Genomic DNA, 22,996 nt, shown 5'->3' with positions numbered 1-22,996 from the left:
ACGCAAGGATTTTGAAGGTTGTTCATATTATAAGGTTTAAAACCAACTGGATTGACCACTAACACTTACAAGTAAAGATAATTTTCTGTAAAAGAAATAAATGCATACTTTTTTTTAATTGAAAGAGAAACTGTATGTATATAACTTGTTTCCAAAATGCAGAACACAAAATGACTTATTTTGCTTTCTCTAATAATGCAATTCTTTTGAATCATAGAAAGTGTGTTTCTCCAAATATGCTCAAAATAAAACTTCCTAGCAGCTCAGTATGGATTTTTTTAAAGGAGGACAACCAGCTAATAATACTACAGCTGATCACTCACTAAACCAAACCAAAGCAACTGATAGGTGGTGGCCTTGGCAGAGGGTTGGGCTAGATGATCTTCAGAGGTTCCTTCCAACCCTAACAAGTCTGTGATTCTGTGATGAACAAATACGAACCAGCATCTGCAGCCAACGCTTTTGTTCAGTGCCCGTCCCAAACCACTGTCTGCTCTACATGTCCCTTCCTGCCTGTCTCCCCACTTGCCTCCCTCACTCCCAGCACAGCCTGAAAGGGAACGGTGTGCCCTGTGTCACTGCTGAAGCAAGCTCCCAGCCCCAGTTTGCTATTTCTTTACCCTTCCCCCAATGCCAACATACCCCCTGAGGTATCCAGTTGCTTCCCCTGCTGCAAAACACTTGTTGCTAGGAGAAAACCTACTGCTTGGCAACAGATTTTTAAAACAACAACTTTGGCTTTGTCACTCGCTGAACTTTACATTGCCAGCATGAAATAACGAACCCACGTCCTTGTTAGAGCATCTGTGTATTTATAACCCCTTGAAACTGACTGACCCCTTAGAACAGGGATGTGCTTGCCTTTTAGTTTGTTACTGTTCACAGCTGATAATGCAGAAAGGTTCAAAACAAAAGTTCTGTTTTTTTTTTTAAATTGCTGATCGTAGCCTTCCACTGAGATGGGAGCTCCTGGGCGACTTCTTTTCCTGTTAAGACAACATGATCTTGCAATAGTCTGCTGTAATTTTGATTTACACTTTATGTGAACATCCTAACTGCTTATAAAAACATTGCATGAGCATCACACTATATTGCGAGAACTAATTTGGCTACAGCAAGCACGTTGGAAACAAAACACTTTACTAATGGATTGAAACAGCAAGTGACTTCAGAGATTATCTAACTTTTTGTCTCCATCTGAAAATTATAAGACCCTGTTTTTCATTAATGACAGTTTTTCTATAAGATTGCAATGAACATACCAGTGGTATGTGGCTGCTGGAAACAGTAATTAGAAAAATTGATCAAATGTTCTAATGAAGAAATCAATCTGAAGTCAGTGGAATAGCTTGTGTATCAAAGAAAAATCAGAGTTTTCTACTGGAGTAGATCCAGTATTAGGTTCTGTGGTTAAAATTTATAACTAGTAGAACTGTCAGGCTTCAAATTGAGTACTTTGGAGATCTTTAGCTAGATTGTCATTATAGTGAAAACTTGCACTTGTAGTCCATACTTCTACACACTCAATGCTACACAAACTAGGACTTGTCTGAACTTTTGAGACTATGGAAAAGGAATCAGCGGTGAATGATACTCTTCTGAAGTACCTTTTCTGCATTTATGCATGTGCATTTCTCTCAGATATTCTGACAAATGCTGTATTAAATATTCAGAGCCAGAATGGCAGTCTAAAAGATGACCAGTACTTTCATTACTAAAATAAAACAGAAATTCAAAGATTAAAGCACATTATTCACATTTTTATTCCTTCTGCCCTTAGCCAAAGAGACTTCTGCATATACATACATAAGCTATAGCTGTGATTAATGTCACTGTTTCAGAAGTGTTGACACAACAGCAGCGCATTCTACACTGGCATTGCAGTAACCTCTAAGAAGAGGAGGTTATTTTTAATATAGGATTAATAACTATGTTTTTATAGCATCCCCAGGAAACGGACCGTTTCCTCCCCCAAAAAGCAGATGTGAACTGCCATCTGCTCCTCAGCCTCAACACAGTACAACGGGAAAAGCCATCTTCACAGAAGTTTGCAAAAACCTCCCTGCGTGAGAGGGAACACACTCTCTTTCTCCCCTCCCCAGACTCTTAAATGAAAGGCAGAAGTTGTAGGTAGCCTGCTAACCTGTCAGTCTGACAGGACAGCTGCCAGCAGGCCCATCTTTAAGGGAAGGCTATTTTGAGCGTGAAGACATACACCCTCCCATCTGTGCACCATCAGGCGGAGATCAGAAGAGCCAAATCCTAACCATTGGCTAAGAAAGGACTTTTAGCACTTTCAGAAAAATAAAACAAAACACTTCTTTATATACGAACTTAGCTTTCACAAAACCTGAGGTAAAATATAATGAAAACTAAGGAAAAAAGCTGTGGACAATTAAAGAGAGAAACCCAAACAGCAATATTTGGAAAATCATGGCATCCAGGTGAAGTTTGCGATGACTGGGAAAAGGGAAATGTAACCCCCATTTTCCAGAAGGGGAAAATGGAAGACCAGGAAACTACAGACCAGTCAGTCTCACCTCTGTGCCTGGCAGCATGATGGAGCAGATTCTCCTGGAAACCATGCTAAGGCACATGAAGAACAACGAGGTGGTTGTAGTGAAGTCAACATGGCTTCACTAAGGGGAAATCCTGTCTGACTAATTTGGTGGCCTTCTATGATGGGGCTACAGAACTGATGGACAGGGGCAAAGCAGTTGATGTCGCCTACCTGGACTTGTGCAAAGCGTTTGACACTGTCCCACACGACATCCTTGTCTCTAAACTGAAGGAACATCAATTTGATGAATGGACCACCCAGTGGATAAAGAATTGGATGGATGGTCACAATCAAAGAGTTGTGGTCAACAGTTCAATGTCCAGTTGGAGACTGGTAACAAGTGGTGTCCCTCAGGGGTTGGTGTTGGGACGAATCCTGTTCAACATCTTTGTTAGCGACATGGATGGCAGGATTGAGTGCACCCTCAGCAAGTTTGCTGATGACACTAAGCTGTGTGGTTCAGTTGATATGCTGGAGGGAAGAGATGCCATCCAGAGGGACCCTGACATCTTTGAGAGGTGGGCCAATGCCAACCTCATGAAGTTCAACTAAGCCAAGTGCAAGGTCCTACACCTGGGTCAGGGCAATCATAGAATCATAGAATAGTTAGGGTTGGAAAGGACCTTAAGATCATCTAGGTCCAACCCCCCTGCCATGGGCAGGGACACCTCACACTAGACCACGTCGTCCAAGGCTCTGTCCAACCTGGCCTTGAACACCGCCAGGGATGGAGCATTCACAACTTCCTTGGGCAACCCATTCCTGTGCCTCATCACCCTCACCACAAAGAACTTCCTCCTTATATCTAATCTAAACTTCGCCTGTTTAAGTTTGAACCCATTACCCCTTGTCCTACCACTACACTCCCTAACAAAGAGTCCCTCCCCAGCATCCTTGTAGGCCCCCTTCAAATACTGGAAGGCTGCTATGAGGTCTTCACGCAGCTTCTCTTCTCCAGGCCAAACAGCCCCAACTTTCTCAGCCTGTCTTCATATGGGAGGTGCTCCAGCCCCCTGATCATCCTCACGGCCCTTCTCTGGACTTGCTCTAACAGCTCCATGTCCTTTTTATGTTGAGGACACCAGAACTGCACACAACACTCCAGGCACAGCTACAGGTTGGGCAGAGAAGTGATTCAGAGCAGCCCTGCACAGAAGGACTTGGGGGTGTTGGTCGACGAGAAACTGAACATGAGCCCGTGGTGTGCGCTTGCAGCCCAGAAACCAACCGTATGCTGGGCTGCATCAAAAGAAGCGTGACCAGCAGGTCAAAGGAAATGATCCTGCCCCTCTGCTCTTGCGAGACCTCACTTAGAGTAGTATGTGCAGTTCTGGTGTCCTCAACATAAAAAGGACATGGAGCTGTTGGAGCAAGTCCACAGAAGGGCCACGAGGATGATAAGGGGGCTGGAGCATCTCCTGTATGAAGACAGGCTGAGAAAGCTGGGGCTGTTTGGCCTGGAGAAGTCTGCGTGGAGACCTTATAGCAGCCTTCCAGTATCTGAAGGGGGCCTATAAGGATGCCAAAGAGGGACTCTTCATCAGGGACTATAGTGACAGGACAACGGGTAACGGGTCCAAACTTAAACAAGGGAAGTTCAGGTTAGATATAAGGAAGTAGTTCTTTATGGTGAGGGTGGTGAGGCACTGGAACAGGTTGCCCAAAGAAGTGGTAAATGCTCCACCCCTGGCAGTGTTCAAGGCCAGGTTGGACAGAGCCTTGGGCGACGTGGTCTAGTGTGTGGTGTCCCTGCCCATGGCAGGGGGGGTTGGAACTAGATGATCTTAAGGTCCTTTCCAACCCTAACCATTCTGTGACTCTACAATTTTGGAAAAAAAAAAAAACCAACCCAAACCCAAACCAAAACAAAACCAAAACAAAAAACAAACCAACATTAAAAATAATTTACACCCCCCCCGTTAAATTAACATTAAAGTACCCCAACAAATTAGCTTTTGCTAATACTGATTTGGAAGCAAACAGATAAATACAATTAAGTACCACCTACCTTTTATAATTCAACTCCATATTAGCCTATCAGGTTGTCACAACTATGTTTTTGTGAATCATTGTTAATTTTTTATTTAAAACTTGCAAAAAATAAGGTATTTTCCATTTAACTAACATCAGCTCAGAAGAGCCCTCTTAGGTGATCCATTTTGCTCCCCTGTTGTTACAGAAAACCTTAGCACAGGATTTCTTGTTCCACAGTGTTTAGACTCTAAGTGCTAGGAATCCCTGCATATCATCTACCCAAATTTTTCCCCAGCCAGTTTGTTTTCATTTGTTCCAGTGCCAATGTCACCTACACTTTTTTGATTATGCATATTCCTCTCATGTCTACAAGGAGCATATATTATTATAAAAGTTTCCCACTTTTCCCAGGAAACGCTCCAGAGAGTTTCCAGTGCTACAGTTCAGTCACCTCACTGTTCACTGTGTATAAAGATAACATTGATGCAAAGCTACAAGCTAGTTTTGTCATCCAGCCCCTTTACTTGGGATTACAAGAGAATCACAGGGCCAGACTGGGAGGAATCCCCAAGTGAAACCTATTGCTTTAGTTCACTCTGAGGGTATACCTCCTCTGTTGTCCAGCCTCAGCTGGTTTTACTGGGCATGGCAGTCTCTATATTCTGAGCACATGAAGCAACCAGTGGAGCATGAACACCACCATTTTACATAAGAGAAGGAGAAATCTGTAGGCTTACAAGATTAATGGTGAGACTGCACTGTTGACAAGATGATAGCATTGATAACTGCAGCAACATGATGTCTTCTGTTGGGCTTGGCCAACTCATGAACAATGAAGATGTAGCTCTTGTAGAAAAATGGAGATACGACTCAGATCAACTAGTATTCCAGCTTTTTGTCCTCCCCCATAATTTCCATATCGTCTTGCTCTTGCATTTTGTATTTGTTAAAGTCACCACATTTCTTTTTCTGAAGGGTCTCCAAGTCTTACTTGTAATCATAGAATCATAGAATCGTAAGGGTTGGAAGGGACCTTAAGATCATCTAGTTCCAACCCCCTGCCATGGGCAGGGACACCTTGCCCTAAACCATGTGGATACCTTGCTCCTGTAACTGCTCTTCCCAAGTAGAGGTAGCATATTAACTATCCTACAATCTTTTGTTAACTTAGGTTTCGCTAAATATACTGGACTAATGAGATTTGCTATTATTTCATCTACTAGTTCTTCCAGAATTGTAGTGAATTGCTCCATACTCTTGCACCAGCATGTACTTGCCACCATTTCCATAATTGCATTTCCACTACTAATTTCACCTTTGCCATCCATGATAAATACTACATTCCTGTTACAGATTGAGGCAAAACATGAGTTTAATGTGGTTATGGACTTTTTATAAATGGTTACCCATCACTGCACTGAATGACACAGCATGTTAAATCATATGCTGTGGTTGGTTTATGGCTCATGAATTCCATGTTCCAAACTGTATAATAAATTAGTGCATAATGTTGGAATACGCAGAGAAAGCATAATTCCAAATGCCATTTCTCCCTCAGTCCTTTCCCTTGCTTTACTATTGTCAGCTGACAAGCAGCTGAAGCAGATTTGAAACCTGTTTCCTGGAGTGTCAGAATCTTGTCCATTTCAGTCACTTTCTAGTTCACTGGAGCACAGTTGGCAGCAAGAACACAAGAATGTCAGAAGAGGCACTCCCACGCAAAGCTAGGATTTGATCAGAATATGCAAACTGCGAAGTTAATGCTCACCGAGTGAAGAGCTGAAATGCAGAGTGGCTGCTTCCACTTTCAAGGGTAAAAGAACTGCAGCAACAGCGTGGGTTTGGTGTGGAAGGTGGGAATTCTGGAACTGTAGTGCAATACAAACATTTTCTACCAGCTATTGTGTTAAACATTCATGGATTTTATTTTCAGCAAAAATATTCAGAGATATAAATGTTATGTTAAAGCAAATCTAATGCACATGGCAGAAAAACTGCACCTACTAATAAAACCTCCTCCAATTTTAAGAAGCTTAGGGTTTGATTCTGCAGCAATGAGTTTGGATGCCCAGGCTAAAGCTACATCATTTATTTTCAATAAAGATCACCAGCTGCTCACACTATCATATCACCATTTTAAGGGAAGGTAAGTTTGATGCATCAATTACTTTAATAGACTGACAGCGTTCCATACTGTTTTAGACTTTATATCAAGAACAGTTATTTCTGTCAACTGCAACCTACCAAATTCTGGCTAGGCATTCAATTAACATGACAAAGCATCATCACAGATTGCATTTGTGTCATAGCATTTCACAGCCCTCTGGTAAGTCTTTGGGTCCATGACCCTCATAATGCCATCTGTTCCGATGCCATTGTGGCTATCACTTTTTCAAATAGTCATAAATTAAAAACCAGACAGAATCCCAAAGAAGCTATTGTCAGCTGTCAGAACAAACTGTAACAAGGACCATGAAAAAAATGGGAATTGAAATGGCTCTGCAGCTAATAGAGGTTCACTTACTTGTCTTTTGAACATTTGTAACCACTTGACATCTGCCTTAATTTACTACTTGCCCCCCCCCCATTTAGCAAAAAAAGGGTTTTGTTTTTAAATGAGCGAATATACTTTTTAAACTACGTCTTTATTTTAAATTACTTATTTAAAGGTAGCAAAACCAACTTACCAGCAGAGAATGGCAAAAGCAGTCCTCTCTTTTCGTAAGTAGGACCCACTCTGATAGAAGGCAAGTATTTTTCCAAAGTGCTATCTAACACAACCTTTGTCCATGTAGATTTAGAGCTCTGAAACTATTTTCACACGGTGTATTGTACAGAAGAAATTTTGAATCTGTATGATTTTTTAAAATGTCTATTTCCACAGCCCTTTACTGATAAGGCCTTTGTAACACAATTCACTACTTGGTCTAAGTATGTTATACTAACTAAAGTAATGTAAGAGAATACAGTATGTATGTTCTGGAATAAAGTTAACTTTCAATAGCTATCTCCAGAAGCACCGACTGTAATGAAACCTGGTTTGGTTTTCTAATGACTGTGTCTTATATCCCTGCAGCAGAGAATTTAAAAATGCTCCCTCTCATGTGTACTTGCTAATATCTAATAAAAATTTGAAATAATGAAACAGCCTCAGTAGTCTTTCCTCCTGCCTCTATTTTCGTTATACTTGCACAAGCCCAAATGACTCTTTTTTTTCATTTTTTTTTTTAATTTTTACATCATTCCTTCTTCTGTCCAGATGAAACTGGCTAAAGAATTGAAAAGTTATGAACGCAAAGCTGACAAACACACACACACAAACAATAATGATTTAATAAGCCTCATTTCCTAAGGATATTGGTCTTAAACAGCAAGTTCAAGGTGTGTGATCTAAACAGTGTATCAGTAGTGGCTGAGGGAGATTGAACACACTGTGCTGCAACAAATTATTTCACCAGCATCACTGATTAAAAAGACTAATCAATGAATTAAAACCCAGAAAGAAATTCAACTCAAATGTTAATTTCAGATATATCCATAAAGGAAACATTCCTAACTTCACTTACGAAGTTTAGTTGCTGGAATAAGAGGAAAGCATTTAAAAACTCTGGGATTTTTCATCGAAGTATTAAAAAAAAAAAAAAAATTCAAAGAATCAAATGTCTGCAGCCTAATGGGCCTACTACACCACGTTATATTGCTCAAGTGTTCTGGGTAGCGTCTTTCCTTGCAGTGCTTAGCTTTTAACAGTGTGAACAATGTTCGTGTTTTCATATTTCTGCCAAGTGCATGCTTTGCTAATGAATTACTTTGCTTGGTTCATCTGAGCAGTACTAAAAGACTGAATGCTTTATGTGAAGATACGTGGCTCTTGAGTACGAGCACTCCATTTTTACATCTCACTGTTTTGTTAATACTTCCTTTCCCTTCAGTTCTATGCCAGTTCTTAAGAAAGAAAAGCTGGTTCTAAAAGCAACATTAAATTCAATGTAGGAGCAATTTCTTGAAAGCCATCTTTCTTGAATCACCACAACAGTATCTATTATAATGTAAGATCTCTCAGATTTGTGTGAAAAAGCCACACGTGTCACACACATACATACACATGTCATACACATTTCAGGTCGGAGATGAGCAGAAAGAAGCTGTAACGCATTGTTATGCGCAGAGCTTTTCCAGTTTCCCAGACTCTGATAAGTGCATCTTAGTACAAAACATTCATTAGTACAAAAACTACATTCAACCTCAACATCTGGAAAATAACAAATATTTACAGCCATTCTGACAAAGTTCAAGGTATTAAACTACCTCTTTTGTATACCTCCCACTAATCACAGTGTGGAAGCACAGTTACAGTTTGCTACATCTTACCAAAGTGATCTCTTTCCCCAGAGGATATTAACCTTCTTCAGGAAAACACTGGCCTGAGAAGTCTTACTCAAAACTATATTTATTGCATGTAATGGTAATTACATGAGCACACAAACAATGTAACAGTAAAAGGAAATTTATTAAATTAGTTTTCCAAATCTGACTCATGCCACACATGAGTAAATATGCAGGAGTTATATATGTGCTCGCTAATTCATGTTAGGGTCTATAATATCCTACAGCTTCGCCCCAGGACATAAACCAAGATTTAGATCTTTTTTTGTTCAAACCCAGGTAGGAGTCTGATTTGTAAGACAGGACGATGTATCAAAGCATAGACCTGGACAGAAGATCTGAGAAAAACTAATGACCAATTATATTGAAAGCAGCATTCCTTTTTCCTTCAGATGTCTATCCACAGACTTCATATTTAGTACTGGTTTGAAGCTAGCTTTTCTAGAATTTTGAACTTTCTACTGAGTAATAACGTAAGATAAGAAACAAAGATCTATGGAATTAGTTTACCTTTATTACCTATAAAAGTACATTACTATAAAACAGTGCTAAGTTTAACTAAACTCTCAAAACCAGATCAAAAAGGAATCACAGGAAGAAAGCACTGATGCTATAGACACTTCCGAAAGTCTGCTCTCCAAACGGCCATCTCCTTTACCAACCATCTCAGCTGCAATGACTTGGGAAATATATTCATTGAGCAAATCAAAGACAACATCGACAAAATCTTCCAGAAAGGAAGACAGTGGGGGGAAAGAGAGATGTAGGTAAATGAACTGATTTATTATTTAAAAGTACTGAAAGTTCTGCAGTGAATTTGAGACAAAGGCTTCATTTTACTTGGTTGAGTTTAAATGGCTATCAATGAACCGCCACATACTCATTCACTTAAACTGCATGCAAAGGCAATAACTGTCGGAAAGATAATTTTCAATATTAAACGATAGAGCTGTTTTAATCATCTACATTTTAATAGGAGGTCCATCGGTGACAGTACTAAATTTAAATAACATAAGGGAAAACCCTCCTAAATTCTGCCAGCTATCTGCAAGTCAAAACCCAAAAAAGACACCCCACAGGCTCCTTTCAGCAGGCAGTTGGAATATTGATGCTGCTGCCCTAACAAGATTGACTAATACATTTGAGATCCCTGTGGGGAAAATGATTTTCTTTGGGACGCAAAAGCACTGGGAAGAATAAATACATGAATCAAATGTAAGTCCCATAAATGTGATGCTCAGAATGAGAAATCAGGAGGCTTGTATTGTATTTAAAGCTAGGCAAGTTGCAGCATCTATGCCTCAGTTTCTCCATTTCTCGACTGGGAATAAATAATATATACTTCAGTTACGTATTAAAAACTTAATATGTTGACCACTCAGAGGTGTTACGAAAATAAATACTATACCTTTTTAAAATATCTGGACTTTCAATTTCAAAAAAAAGATATTTCAGTCCTTGTCTTACTAACTGCCACACCATCTTAGCTGCCATACTATCTGCAGCTGCTCAACTTAACCAGTTACCTTTTATTCCTCTAAGCTTGATCAGTTGCTTAAAAATATAAAGAGAGTTGAAACTAAAAAATGCAGCTATATGGCCAAATATAAAATACTGAATTCAAGATTTAAATCAGCTCTTGGTTCAACAATGTAAAAATTCATAGTGCGGAGGTAAAAAAACAAAAAATAGACTATAACTAATAGGATTTTTTTCAAATGTCAAGAGTTGTTTGCAATGTCTGTGTTTTATTAAAACGCACAGGCAAGATTTGTACATATGTGATTAACTGTGGAAACTAAAAAGCTCTTATCTTTTTGCTGTCTATAAATTCCATGCATATTAATACCAGAATTAAAAAGGTGCAGATCAACACTGCAGTGCTGACAGAAGAAGTGATGAAAGCCCAAAACAGCTTTCTGTTTTCAAGTTTAGCATTACTTAGTCTCACTCATTATGTATTTTTCCACTCATATCAGTTTAGCCAAGTAGCTTACCAAGATAGAAGCAGCATTAAAAGCATTAACAACTCTAAATCTGCATTCACTATGTTTCATGTAAAGTGAACTTGTATTAAACACATGGTTGGTATGTTTACTTACAGATGGCAGAGTACTGGAAAGAGTCTAGTTTTAGAAAACATTCATCCTTGTGCTTTTACACATAGATAACTGGATCAAGCATATACACTGCACGACACAGCCTCTGATACAGGTGTACCCAGCACCCAGGTTAAGCGTGGTCAGGTTCAGTGAGCCTGCAGGGTTGACCAGACTTTTCAATCATTACCCGATTAAGTCAACATAAACGGAAACTCAGACCATTGTTTCACAATGCCAAACGTACAGCATCAATACCAGTTTACTGAGACACTAGCTCATAACATTGGTGTTGATGTTAATATTACATCACAACATCGCAACAGCATAAAAAGATCCTTTACGCTCAGCAGTACATCAGATTAAAAAGGCATCCAGACTTTCTAAGTAAAGGAATTTTCTTCTCCAAGACAATGTAAAACCAAAGCCAGAGATATCAAGATAATTAAGTTGTGAGAACTGGATTATCTCCATCCTAGAAAAGAAAGACAACAGACATCAAAGACTACCTAGCAAATTAATAGGGGAAGCATTTTTCCTACCAAAAAGTAGCATACTGTTTGTATTCAGAAAGAAAATTATTATTTCAGTTTTCTTAAATTACATGCAAAGCCTTAGAACAAATGTTGAAAAAAGGAATGGTTAGCAGTACAGTAAGAGAAAAGTGGAATAAAACACAATATGTGTTTATCACTGGTGAGAGACTAAGATAGCCTGTACAGTATTTCATTAGATGGATAAATTCCATGGAAAAAAAAAAAAAAAGGCAAAAAGAAAAAAAAAAGTTGTAGAACTAATTTGTCTGGATTTCAGTAAAGTTTCAATAAACTGGATAGAGGAAAGCAAAGTAAATTAGAGATGGCATAGAGCAGCACAAGAATATAAAAGTGAGTTAAGAACTAGTTTCCACTAGGTCCATCCCACCAATAGGCATGGAGGATGGTGAGTAGATCTCAAGGTTTAGCCTCATGCCATATCTTAGTTTAATTTATTGTCTAAGCACATAGGTATCAAGAGTGCTGATGAAATTTGATTGCAATGAAGTTCAGTACAGAACCAGGCCATCCAAAATCTTTTAGTAAAGAGCTCTCCAGTCCACAGCTTTGACCACAATCGTTTCACTTAATAGATCATCCTCATCTCCTATTTCCTAACTCTAGTTACAGAAGACAGCAGTCCATTTTATTCAGAGAAAACACACGTCTTTTTTAGTAAGATCCAGTACACAAGGTGGCCAAACAGCATTCTCCTCTCCCTTACTGAGAAATCAAGAGATGGCAGCTTTCTGAAGAACAGTAGCTGCACACAACTTTCTTCACACCATTTGTTGATACTCGTTGAAAAAATATCCTCTAATATGAAGAATAATGGAGGAAAAATATCCTCTAATATGAAAAATAACAAACAATCCTTAGAAAGCAACACAGTTCTCAGAGTCGCACAAAACACATTTCAGATTTTCCTACGAATTAAAGCTCACTGAAATAATTGCTTTCTCTGTTAGTTTGATCATCTAGATTTAAAAAATATCCTGACATCAAAAATAGCCTAGCACTAACCTTAAAAGCCATTTCTTTAACTCCATTTAAAACTAGTTAGCTACCAAAACCCACAGTCTATGCTTAACGAAAATGAATTTCGGAGAAATTATATTATGCTATTTGGACATAGTAAGTTGGTTGAATCCTTCCAAAGTGCAAGGTTCAACTCATCTTTAAACTGAAGACTCATGAGCAGTGGAAGGGCTGCTAACTACAATACTGGCTAGCATGGAAGTACAGCTTCAGTAAATGGAAAAGAGGTCTTCAAATGAAGTTTAAAATGAGATGAGTTGGAGAGATAAAGGGACATAAAAAGACTGTTCCAGACTGGGGATTTGCAGAAAAAACTCTGGTAGAGTAGACAACTTATCTGGGGAACGCAGCTGTTTGACATAACCCTGGCATAGCAAGCATTAAAATCATCTCCTCAGGGACAGTTGCTTCCAGATCTCTAGCTTTGCATTAACGTAGGCCACTTTCTGCATGATGAGGATAAGATAAAGCACAATTTTTAAGAACAAGTTGTTTATAGTTCCTAGTCAGAAAAAAGGAATCATAATTGATTAGGTCACTTCTTCTCCTCTCTAGAGCAGTCTGTTGTCTCAGGATGGCTTATGCCAAAGCAAGTCAAGCCCCCCCGTGATAGACGTAAAGCAAATGCAAAAAGTAATTTCACCAGTGTGCACCTGAGAACTGCAAGAGATTTTCAGCAAAATACGTGTAATGACAACTCCTGTGCAATTTTATAATACGTTATTATAAGAGACTGCTAAAGAGCTAGGTCTCAGATACATAGCTACAGTGCAGCAAGTTTCTGACACACATTTACTAACAACTACTACTAAACCACATAGAATGGTTAATCTCATTCAGATTCCTGTTGATGGTAGAATTTAGTTATATTTCACCAGTATGCAAAGTTATGCAGCACAAGAAAAAAAAAAAAGACAACATGTGTAGAAGACTTCACGCCTCAGATGTTTCCCTGTAGTTAATGAGTTCCACATACAGAATTCTACAACAGAATCTTTCTCAGGAAAAGGAAAATAAAATTCCTTTCATTTGTTTAAAGTTGAGGATGGCTGCTCTCTCCAGCCTTTTCCACATTCTTTATATTTTCCCCAAAATAAATGCTTAAAAATATTTATTAATTATACGAAATTCAATTATAAATCATTAGATTCCAGATGTCGCCTACAAGCAAAAGCCCTTAGAGACTACAGGAAAGACAGCCACGCATACCAGGTGCCACATAGCTTTGATTGCTGTTAAAGTTCTCAGCTCCAGCTATAAAGTAATACTGTAATAAATTCAATGAGCACAAAAATGCCCAGGAAAGCAAAATAATTATAATGAGCCCACTGCATACTTCAGCAGAATGACCTAATTTAAAAAGTGTTTTGCAAAGCAATTCTCATATTGACAGGCAATTACATAGAGCAAAATAAAAATTGTAGTTTCAAGATCCATGCAAAAAAGCACGAGCAAGTATCCACAAAAAGGAATATAAGAGACTACAGAGAAAGTAGGGAATAGCACATATTTTCAATTTCTTCCAGGCTTCTCTCATTTTCTGTTTTATTTTATTTTTTAAACAAGGAGAACTTCACTATCAAGAGCAACTATTAGCACTTTACTGACACAAGGCCTCCTGGCCATATCCTGAAGTACTGGGACTAAGACTACTGACATTTTCATTCTGTTCCATTACTCTTGCTTGTTAGTATTTTTCCACTAGTAAAAATCTATATGTTTTTTTCCCTCTATCCTCTTCTAGATGGCCAGTTACCCTGCAAAAGGCATGGAGGAAAAGGTAACGATTACTTCGGATATCAACAAAAACCAAGTGATGATTACTTTAACATAGTCAACTCTTTACAAAGTAAAAGGATAGGGAAAGACTATGGGAAGACTTTTAATAGCAATTACCCTCTCTAACACTTACAAAAAAAGGCTGGAAAAGTAAAATTATGCTGTGATCAGATGCTCTTACTAGTTTGCTGGTCTATTCATTATCTCTACTTAGTAGTATACTTTCCATGAGAGTCATATATAATTCTTTAAATAATATTACACGCATTTGTCTATAAAAGCCTCAACACAGATCATTAAGGAATACTTGAACCTCCCATAAGAAAACCATCAAGAAAGACAGAAGCCTAAAGATTTAATTTTTGAAAATTCCAACCAAGGCTTTTCAAGTTGCATTGTTTTGCCACCAACACATCTGTATGGACATTCCCCAATCATATTGCATAAGCAGGCTGCATGAGGAGCATGACTGGAAATATTTTGGAATGAAGTTGCCATTCTCACAGTTGCATTATTTCTGCATGCTTAATAGAAAAACAATGATTAAAAAGCTCAAGTATCAAAAATTTTAACAGTCAAATCAAGCATATAAAAATAGCAGACTGGCAACAATAAAAAAGGCATTATTATTGACCAGCTATCAAAAAATGGGCAATTTTATGGAACTGCGGGGTACTGCAATGCCTGCAAGAGAATGACCAGTTGATAACATCTAGGTTGCATGGCACGTGGTTTGGCTATGCCTCACTTTTACAGTGGAAAGACAGGAAGATGTATCCAAAATATAAAGGCAGGTGTGTAGCAGAGAATATATGTATACATACATATATATTTATTATACACAAATGTATATGTAAGACAAGTGAATACAGTTAAGAAAGATAATTAAACTTTTGCACTTGCCTTCCGTGATTGCTATGGGTAATGTACCATGGAAATGAGGGAAAAAAGAACAAAATCTGTGCTTTATAGATTTTTACCACTGGTAAAAATAAGGAAAGTCTTGTATAATAGGAAGACTATAACAAGATTTTGTCCAAAACCAAGTGTTCCCATCATGTTGTCTAACAGAAATCATTACCTCTACCCATAAACTTCTCCTGCTTGCACTCCTAGAATTGCAGGATGGCTGAGGTAGGAAGGGACCTCTGGAGCCTGCTACATCCAAACTTGAAGTAGAGTCATATAGAGTGGATGGCCAAGGGCTGTGTCCTGTCAGTTTAATTATCTCTAAGGATGCAAGACTCCATAAACTCTCTGGGCAAGTGGATGGAGTTTACACATGTACCTGAAATACTGTTATCATCACACAAACAGTATGTGATTGTACTCTTGTTCCCCAGCTCTCTGCCTGTCAATTACTTGAAACAGACAGTTGTAGGGCAGGGAATCCCTCCGCAGGTGCTTTGTTACCACATCCAGCAAAACCAAACCCCTGATCCAGACTGAGCTGTTGTGATCTTTGGATTTTATTCCTTGAACTTGAAATTATACTTAGTTGTTACCTACGAAATTATGATATTTAATCCATACTTGCTGTATGTGAAACAAACTGATAATAACTCAGTTTTGATAATGGAATGCAGTTCAAAGAATTTATGCTATAAAACATCAATTGAAGCTTGAGATGAACAGTACTTATACTTTGAAAAGTGGAGACAAAGATTCTTAAAATCTCTCAAGCAAAGAGAAGCAACTTTGGATTAATACTGCACCCTGTAAACTGACCTGCTGCAACTGCAAGTTGTGATGAATTATCTGATGGGTGGAATTTTATTAGTTCCACACAATACAATAAAAACATTGGAATGATTCGTGACCTGCCGAATAAAAGAGGAGCAACTCTAGCCAAAGCATCCCTCTCTTCTGCCAGCATCTACAACTAATTAATTTTCCATTTTTTAAAATGGGAACAAATAGAAGTGATAAAATGGTTTCTGGCAAGCTGGGCCTGAATTGACGAACTGTGGAAAAATCTATCATGCAGATAATACAAAACCAGATGAAAACAGAAAGTTAAAGCTGAACATAACAAGGCAAAAAGCCTTATGTAAAAAAAAAAAAAAAAAAAAAAAAAAAGAGAGAGAACCCCTCCCCCACTTTTCAATTCAGGGAGAAACTCTTTCAAACAGAAACCTCAGGAAAGTTAAAAATAATAGATCTAAAAAACACTTAAGAAAAAGTTACAGAAAGCTGCCTTAACCATTGCTATCGGACTGCGAATAAATATTACACCTCAACGGCTTAAGATTCTCCATCATACTCCAGTTCTGTTGAGTGTAACTACAGTGCATGCTGCACAAACTCAGAGTACCTTTGCATCTGCAGATCTTCACAGGCTGTCTAAACCAAACAGCTAATTTAAGCCCAGTTGCAGTATTCCTCTTGTAACGGCTGTAAATTGAGGACAGCACAGACAAGTTGAAACCTGTTGAAGAGTCCTTATAGAGCTCATGCTTGGTGAAAAGCATCCCATAGTGAAGGTATTTTCTTGTTGAAAGATCTGCTTCTGCTACAGCTGCTTTAAGCCATTTGGAGTAAATACAGGGTAATGTGAAAAGCAAGTCTTTTATGAAGCAGGTCTTACGTTTCATCAGCCCCAAAATACCACTTTCAGAACAAGAGTTCTCAGGGGATCAGCACAGAGAGTCCTGCCTGAGTAAATGGAATCTCACTGTTTCAAGTTATAAACAAAATTAGTGCAGTAAATACCTATAGTCACTTTCTGTTACCAGAAGAGCAACTAAATTCTAGTTTATACTCGAAGTTGTAGCAATTATTGTTGTCTATCAAATACTGAACAAAATAGATCTGCTTTAAAAAAGTACTGTAAAACTCAGATAAAGCATCCAGGAATTAGGAATTTTACTGCTCTTTGTCCAATGGTAAACTTTAAGAGATGAATCAGTATGAAATGGTTAACTGCTGTAGTTGAGCTTAATAACACTAAAAATAAACGGAGAAGCCCTCAAACTTTTTTGATTATTCACCTTGATTAACACTTGCTTATATTCAAAATCTAGTGACTTACACAAGTTGGTGTTACATACTTTTTATTGCACTAAGCACTGATGGTCTCCTAAGGCTAAAATGGGAAATAATTTTTTTGCAGCAGAAAAGAGTGCCATATAGCAGGTGAAGAATTTTAAGTATATTCAGATGGTCCTCGAGTCACTTGAACTCAGTGGGCATGTTCCAGGTTAAAATGCAAGTAGAACTGCCATTGTTTTCTCAGAGTACAGAATGCGCCTACTTGAAATATTTAGATGTGACAGTGGCCAAATGACAGTAAAATGCTTTCTGTAAGGAGCAGTGAGTTTGCGGCTGAACGTATATGTTGCTTTCTCTACTTTCTATGAAATAATCTTGAAGTTTCTGAAGGGTAAACCCACAATATTTTACTTACAAATCTAACAAAACCAATTACCTTTATTTCTCCGTTCTTCAACCACTGTGCGCATAAGGATGCGCTTAGAGAGTGAGTCAAACAAGTGCTGAGAATCTGCACTATCATTTGGCTCTACTGTAACCAGCCGCAATACAAACCACCAATAAGAACGAGCATAATGTGCTTAGGACAAGCCTATGTGGCCTAAACCAACAATTTTTACAGTACAGCAGCTTGACAACGAAAAGCAAATGAGTTAGTGAATGTTCCCCAGATGAGGTCCTTGTTATGAAAGGAAAGAATACTACTAAATAAGGATAAATACTAGAGAATACTGCCTTACTGAAGGAAAAAAGTTAATTTGGGTGACTGTGTTTAGTCCTTCTCTTGTTTAACTCCCCTGACCCCTTCAAACAGAGTCTGAATTCACATTTCTAAAGTCTTCTCTGCTTTTCCTTTCTTTCAGTCAGCTCAACATCCTTTACAGGCTCATAAGCACACACTACCTATACGTACTGCCAGGCTTCTTTCTGGCAATGTGTCTTTGGGTTAAAATAAAACCTATGAGGTCAATTTAGTTAGAAATAAATAACAATATATTTATAACTGAGAGCACACACAGCTAATGTAAGCCTTAACAGATCTGACTTAGTTCTGCATAATTATAGGAAACATATCTAACAGTGTGGAGTGGGGAATGTAATTCTTTAAGATAATGCTGTTTGAAAACTGATTTCTACATGAGTAATTTTGGGTAGTTTTCCCTTTTCTCTTTTAGCTTTCTAGTCTTAGTAGCTAAGCTACTAATAGGATTAACTGGCAAGTGCTATGATGAATTACTTAATATTAAAAAAATACTAGAGTTTTCCAGGATTGTAATGATATATGGATACTAGAAAAACTACTTTATGTCAAAGCTACATAGAGCTAAGAAATTTTCAGGCTGAGACAGACTACACAGATTGTTTCCTGGACAATGGTTTGAAATATTCATTGCCATTTCAGGCATTACTGAATGATGGCCCATTTCAGGACTTTTCAGACGTCAGCAGTAAGGGCTACTTTCCACAACAGCACTCTGACTGTAGGAGATAAAAGACTGTTTATTCTTTTTTCACAGGGGAGGAAAACAATGACAAAAGCAGGAAGGCAGCAGTAATGCAGAAATCTGGAGGTGATGATAAAGGGTAAGGAGAATGGAGAAAGTTGTTCATATAAATCCATTCTGGCCAAAATGAGGCAGGTGACAACCAAGTATATATGACATTCAATTGAAGTGTGAATCATCATTTTTTAATCTAGTAATGAAAGAAAATTTTTAATTTCGTTGGGTGTGATAACAAGTGATTTGAAATACAGAACACAAACTGAAGTATTTCAAACCTTTAGAACACAACATTGTGTTGTTTTAGCTGAATGCACTACGCAACTCTTAAAACCAAGAAGGGACACTGCATGTGTCCAAAAGCATTGCTGCTGCACTCTGTGAAGTACATTTAATTGATACTGACATGTTCCTGCTTCACTCTCAACATCTTGCAAGCAGACAGAGCTAGCCAAGCTAGCAAGCTGATATAACCCCTGGCTAGGAGAAAACTTCAGTTAGCAACAAATGGTAAAAAATGGCACCTGAGAACAAGGCAGATCTTAAAATAAGAACTGCTTAACAGAATACAGTGAATGAATGTAAGGATATAAACACTAACTGTATGAGGAATAATTTTGTTGCACTAGCAGCTACAGAGAATTTTATCAGCATTTCTCTTTGAAAGAACTGGTTTTGTTGTTCAGCAGATTTAATTAATAAAACCCCCCAACATTTTAGAAGGGGCTGAAAAAGCAGTAAGCATGAACATAAACACAGTGCGCCCTGCAGCCAGGTCTCCTATAATATCTCATCTTGGGTAACATAACAGTATAACCCAATCAGTTCCATTTCCCAACAAGTTTAAGTAAGCAGAGTACAACTAAACAAACTGTCATTTACTTGTGGACCAAGCCCCCACCATTTGGTGTCACATTGTGACATTTAGGCATTTCATTACTAAGACAAATACAGTAAGAGTTAACCTCTCCCTCCAAACCTTCCCATTTATCATTATTTTGCTGGTGAACAGGTCTCTTCCATCACTCTTTACTGCTCCAACTTTCAGACCATCACCAAGTCCTCCTGTTTTTCATTTTAGTAAATCTTTAAAACAGGAGTAAATCAGTAAAGACCTTAGAGACAGCAGCATAATTAAGAATAAGTTGTTTCTTTAGAAAATTGTACTTCTAGACAAATAGTCTTTTATCAGATCAGACCAGCCAATAAAAGGTAACTGCATTGAGATAATACATTAGATTTCTGCAAAGAGCATGTCTAATGTTCACATTAACAGAATACGGAGTCTGCACTTGAGACAAATACAAGAGTATTTATGCAGAAACTCCAAAGTACAACACATGCTCCAGATCACAGGAGAAGCACATCAGTTCTTAAGCCCCAAGACTAAACTCTCTGTGAAGTCTTCTTCTGAAGGAGACTTTCTAGTCTTCACACATTTCTTCAGTAATTTAGATTAATAAGGCTATTTCTGTGTAGAAACAGTAGAACGTATTCAGAAATAAGCAGTTAAAGAGTTACAGCCAAAAATTTATACTGAAAACCAGTAAAGCTTCAAAGTTTAATTTTTCATCACCATTAAAAGGATGGATTACAAAAGGAGGAATCTTGCCTATTCCCAATAAGCCATTCTTGTTCATACAAATATAAACAAACATTTTGTTTAGTTTTTGTTCTTTGGACAACTTCAAATAATTGCAAATCAAAGATCCAGTTTCTAAACCACTAGCATCAGGAAATTTTACTAAATGTCAGATGTCGCTCATTCTAAAATTTTAATTAAAAATAAAAAACCCTTCTAAACTGATTTCAGGTTCAAGTATTTCAAGTAATTTTTCTTGTAGAGGCAGGGCTGGATATGTATGCTATATGCTAGCACTTGTGCCATCCTTAAATCTTATTTCCTTTTTGTTGCATTTTATACATAAAGTTGTTATGATCTATACTTGATATTTGCCCAAAAAAAAAGAAATTCACCAAAGCTTATTAAATAAATCTAAGCTCTAAGGTAACTCTTATGCTGAAACAGTAGCATTTTATATTGCTTTCTAAGCATTCCTAGAAAGCCATATAAAATATTTTTTAATATCAAATTAATCACAGAAAATAAGGTATTTTTTTCACAGAACTTTGGTTCATAAACTGATGGTTCATAAACAGCTTAGAATTGTGAATGCAAATATTGCAAGTTAATGGTTCAGCTGTTGTTATAGAGGCTGGTACCTCCACAATGCTGTTGCTATAGCTCCCCTGCTACTGAGATCATGTGTCTTTATAATAAATAGGTAAACAGACACAAACAAACCGTTCACATGTACAGATATTCATCTACAAACACAGGCAAGAGTAAACACCAAAAACTTCCTCCTCAAAAATACTTTTTGCAGTAGTCAAAAGATTAAGAAGGATACAGAATCTTGTATTTTTTCCCCATGTGGAATTACTCAGACAGGTATTTTTATAGCACACATCTTTAATATTTATATTTCAGCAGCATAAATCTCTCAGCATCTTAGAACATCATCATATAGAAAAGGCCTACAGTAATAGAGAAATCTTTAAAAAAAATTTTAAAGTACAAGAATGCCTAAAAAGGGCTGGCCAATCCAATGAAATGGATAGTTATCCTCCAGCCTGCACTCAAACAGAAAAGCTCATAAAATGGGAACCAGATTGTAAGCACAGTAATTTTCATCTCACGTGCTTCTTAAAACAGCTAATTTCTGAGTCCTTCTGAAGAGCATTGTATGTTTACAGACTATTTATTCCAAGGTGGATTCAGAGGAGGGGCAAAAAGATATCTGGAGAAACATAAGCTTTCATTTTCACTGAGCTGCACTGCTTTAGGTCAACTTCCTGCTTCTTGAGAAAAATGAACCTCTTGGCACTCGTCAGTAGGCTCAAATATCTTGAAATGCTGAAAAGGTGAAACAAAAATCTTACCCTGTGGTGCCTTCCTATCTGATCTTTTGTCTTATATGTTCCCCTCAGGGATGCACGAGAAATTTCTCTGAATAATTTATAAGCACCTAGGCAGAAACCAGCTTCTACTTCTGAACAAAAAGATTGGGTAAGAAGCTGACTGCAGCTGTTCTACTCTGCTCTATCTGGAAAAAAACTGGATTAAAAAGAGAAAGTAATTTTCCTAACAGAATAAGCACAGAATATATACATGTATATAAACAAACTTATGCATTTATGCTGGAGAAGGCACCTTCATACTTAAAGCTACACACTCCTTTGAGGGCAAGATTGATTCTCTACCTTTCAAAAATTCAAGAAATCACGTAGCATGAAGGGAATCAATCAACATGTAGAATTCAACCTTTAATTTGGAATTAGAAGCAGAACAACTGGTCTTTCCTCTAGACTACAGTATCCAACTCTTCTCTTACCATGAGCCAACTTTATCTCCCAACAGCACTGAACATTAGGCAGATGCAAATGACTTCTTTTTCTGCAGTCTCTGTTAGGACTGAAATAGTCTTACTGCCTGCAGATCCTTTTTATGTCCCAACAAGCACAGAAAAGAGAATAAGAAGTCAGAGAAGACTGTTTCCAAAGCTATTCTGCTAATAAGAATACGTACCCAAAACTCATAAGCTATGGGTTATCCATACCAAGTTAAGATTTTCACAACACAGTTATCCGTTGAAACAAAGTAGTTAGGAATGTGGGCTCAAGACTTACCAGCCTCTGCATGCTTTTCACATGGGTAGGACTAATAGATAAGGCCTCTTCATACCAGCGTTTGGCTTCATCGATATTTCCACGAAGTTCGGCCACCTGACCTCTCATGTAGAGAACATAGTGCGACATTGGAAAGAGATTAGCTGCTTCCTGGGTACATGCTGTGGCCTCAGCAGGCTTCCCAATTCCTATGTAGACTTCAGCTGTGGAAGGAATGTGAGGACCAATGAACAATTCTTGCTTCATCATACCATGACTAGATCTTGTCACTGTGCTGTATTTGTAAATAGTTTCATTCTAAACAAAGGGTGTTTTCCCCCAAAATTTTTGCAGCTTAAGAGAAATTATTACACAAATTATTTTAAATTAATTATTCTTTTAGGAAAATTGCTTTACTAAATGTGATAGGAATTTGAACCTCTGAATGGCTGTTTTAAACAC

The 22,996-nt window shown here is 37.8% G+C and overlaps 1 protein-coding gene across 3 annotated transcripts in view; it reads right to left on the bottom strand.

Annotated features, from left to right (window-relative positions):
* TTC7B (tetratricopeptide repeat domain 7B) overlaps nt 1-22,996 on the bottom strand; it is a 141,507-nt gene that overhangs the window by 9,107 nt on the left and 109,404 nt on the right. For all 3 annotated transcript variants that reach the window (XM_030484706.2, XM_030484707.1, XM_030484708.1), the window contains one exon: nt 22,556-22,758. In XM_030484706.2, coding sequence (XP_030340566.1) covers nt 22,556-22,758 — 203 coding nt within the window. The remainder of the gene's footprint in view (nt 1-22,555; nt 22,759-22,996) is intronic.

This window comes from Strigops habroptila, chromosome 4, assembly GCF_004027225.2.
Source record: "Strigops habroptila isolate Jane chromosome 4, bStrHab1.2.pri, whole genome shotgun sequence".
NCBI lineage: Eukaryota > Metazoa > Chordata > Aves > Psittaciformes > Psittacidae > Strigops > Strigops habroptila.
This window is presented reverse-complemented; position numbering and strand designations above follow the sequence as displayed.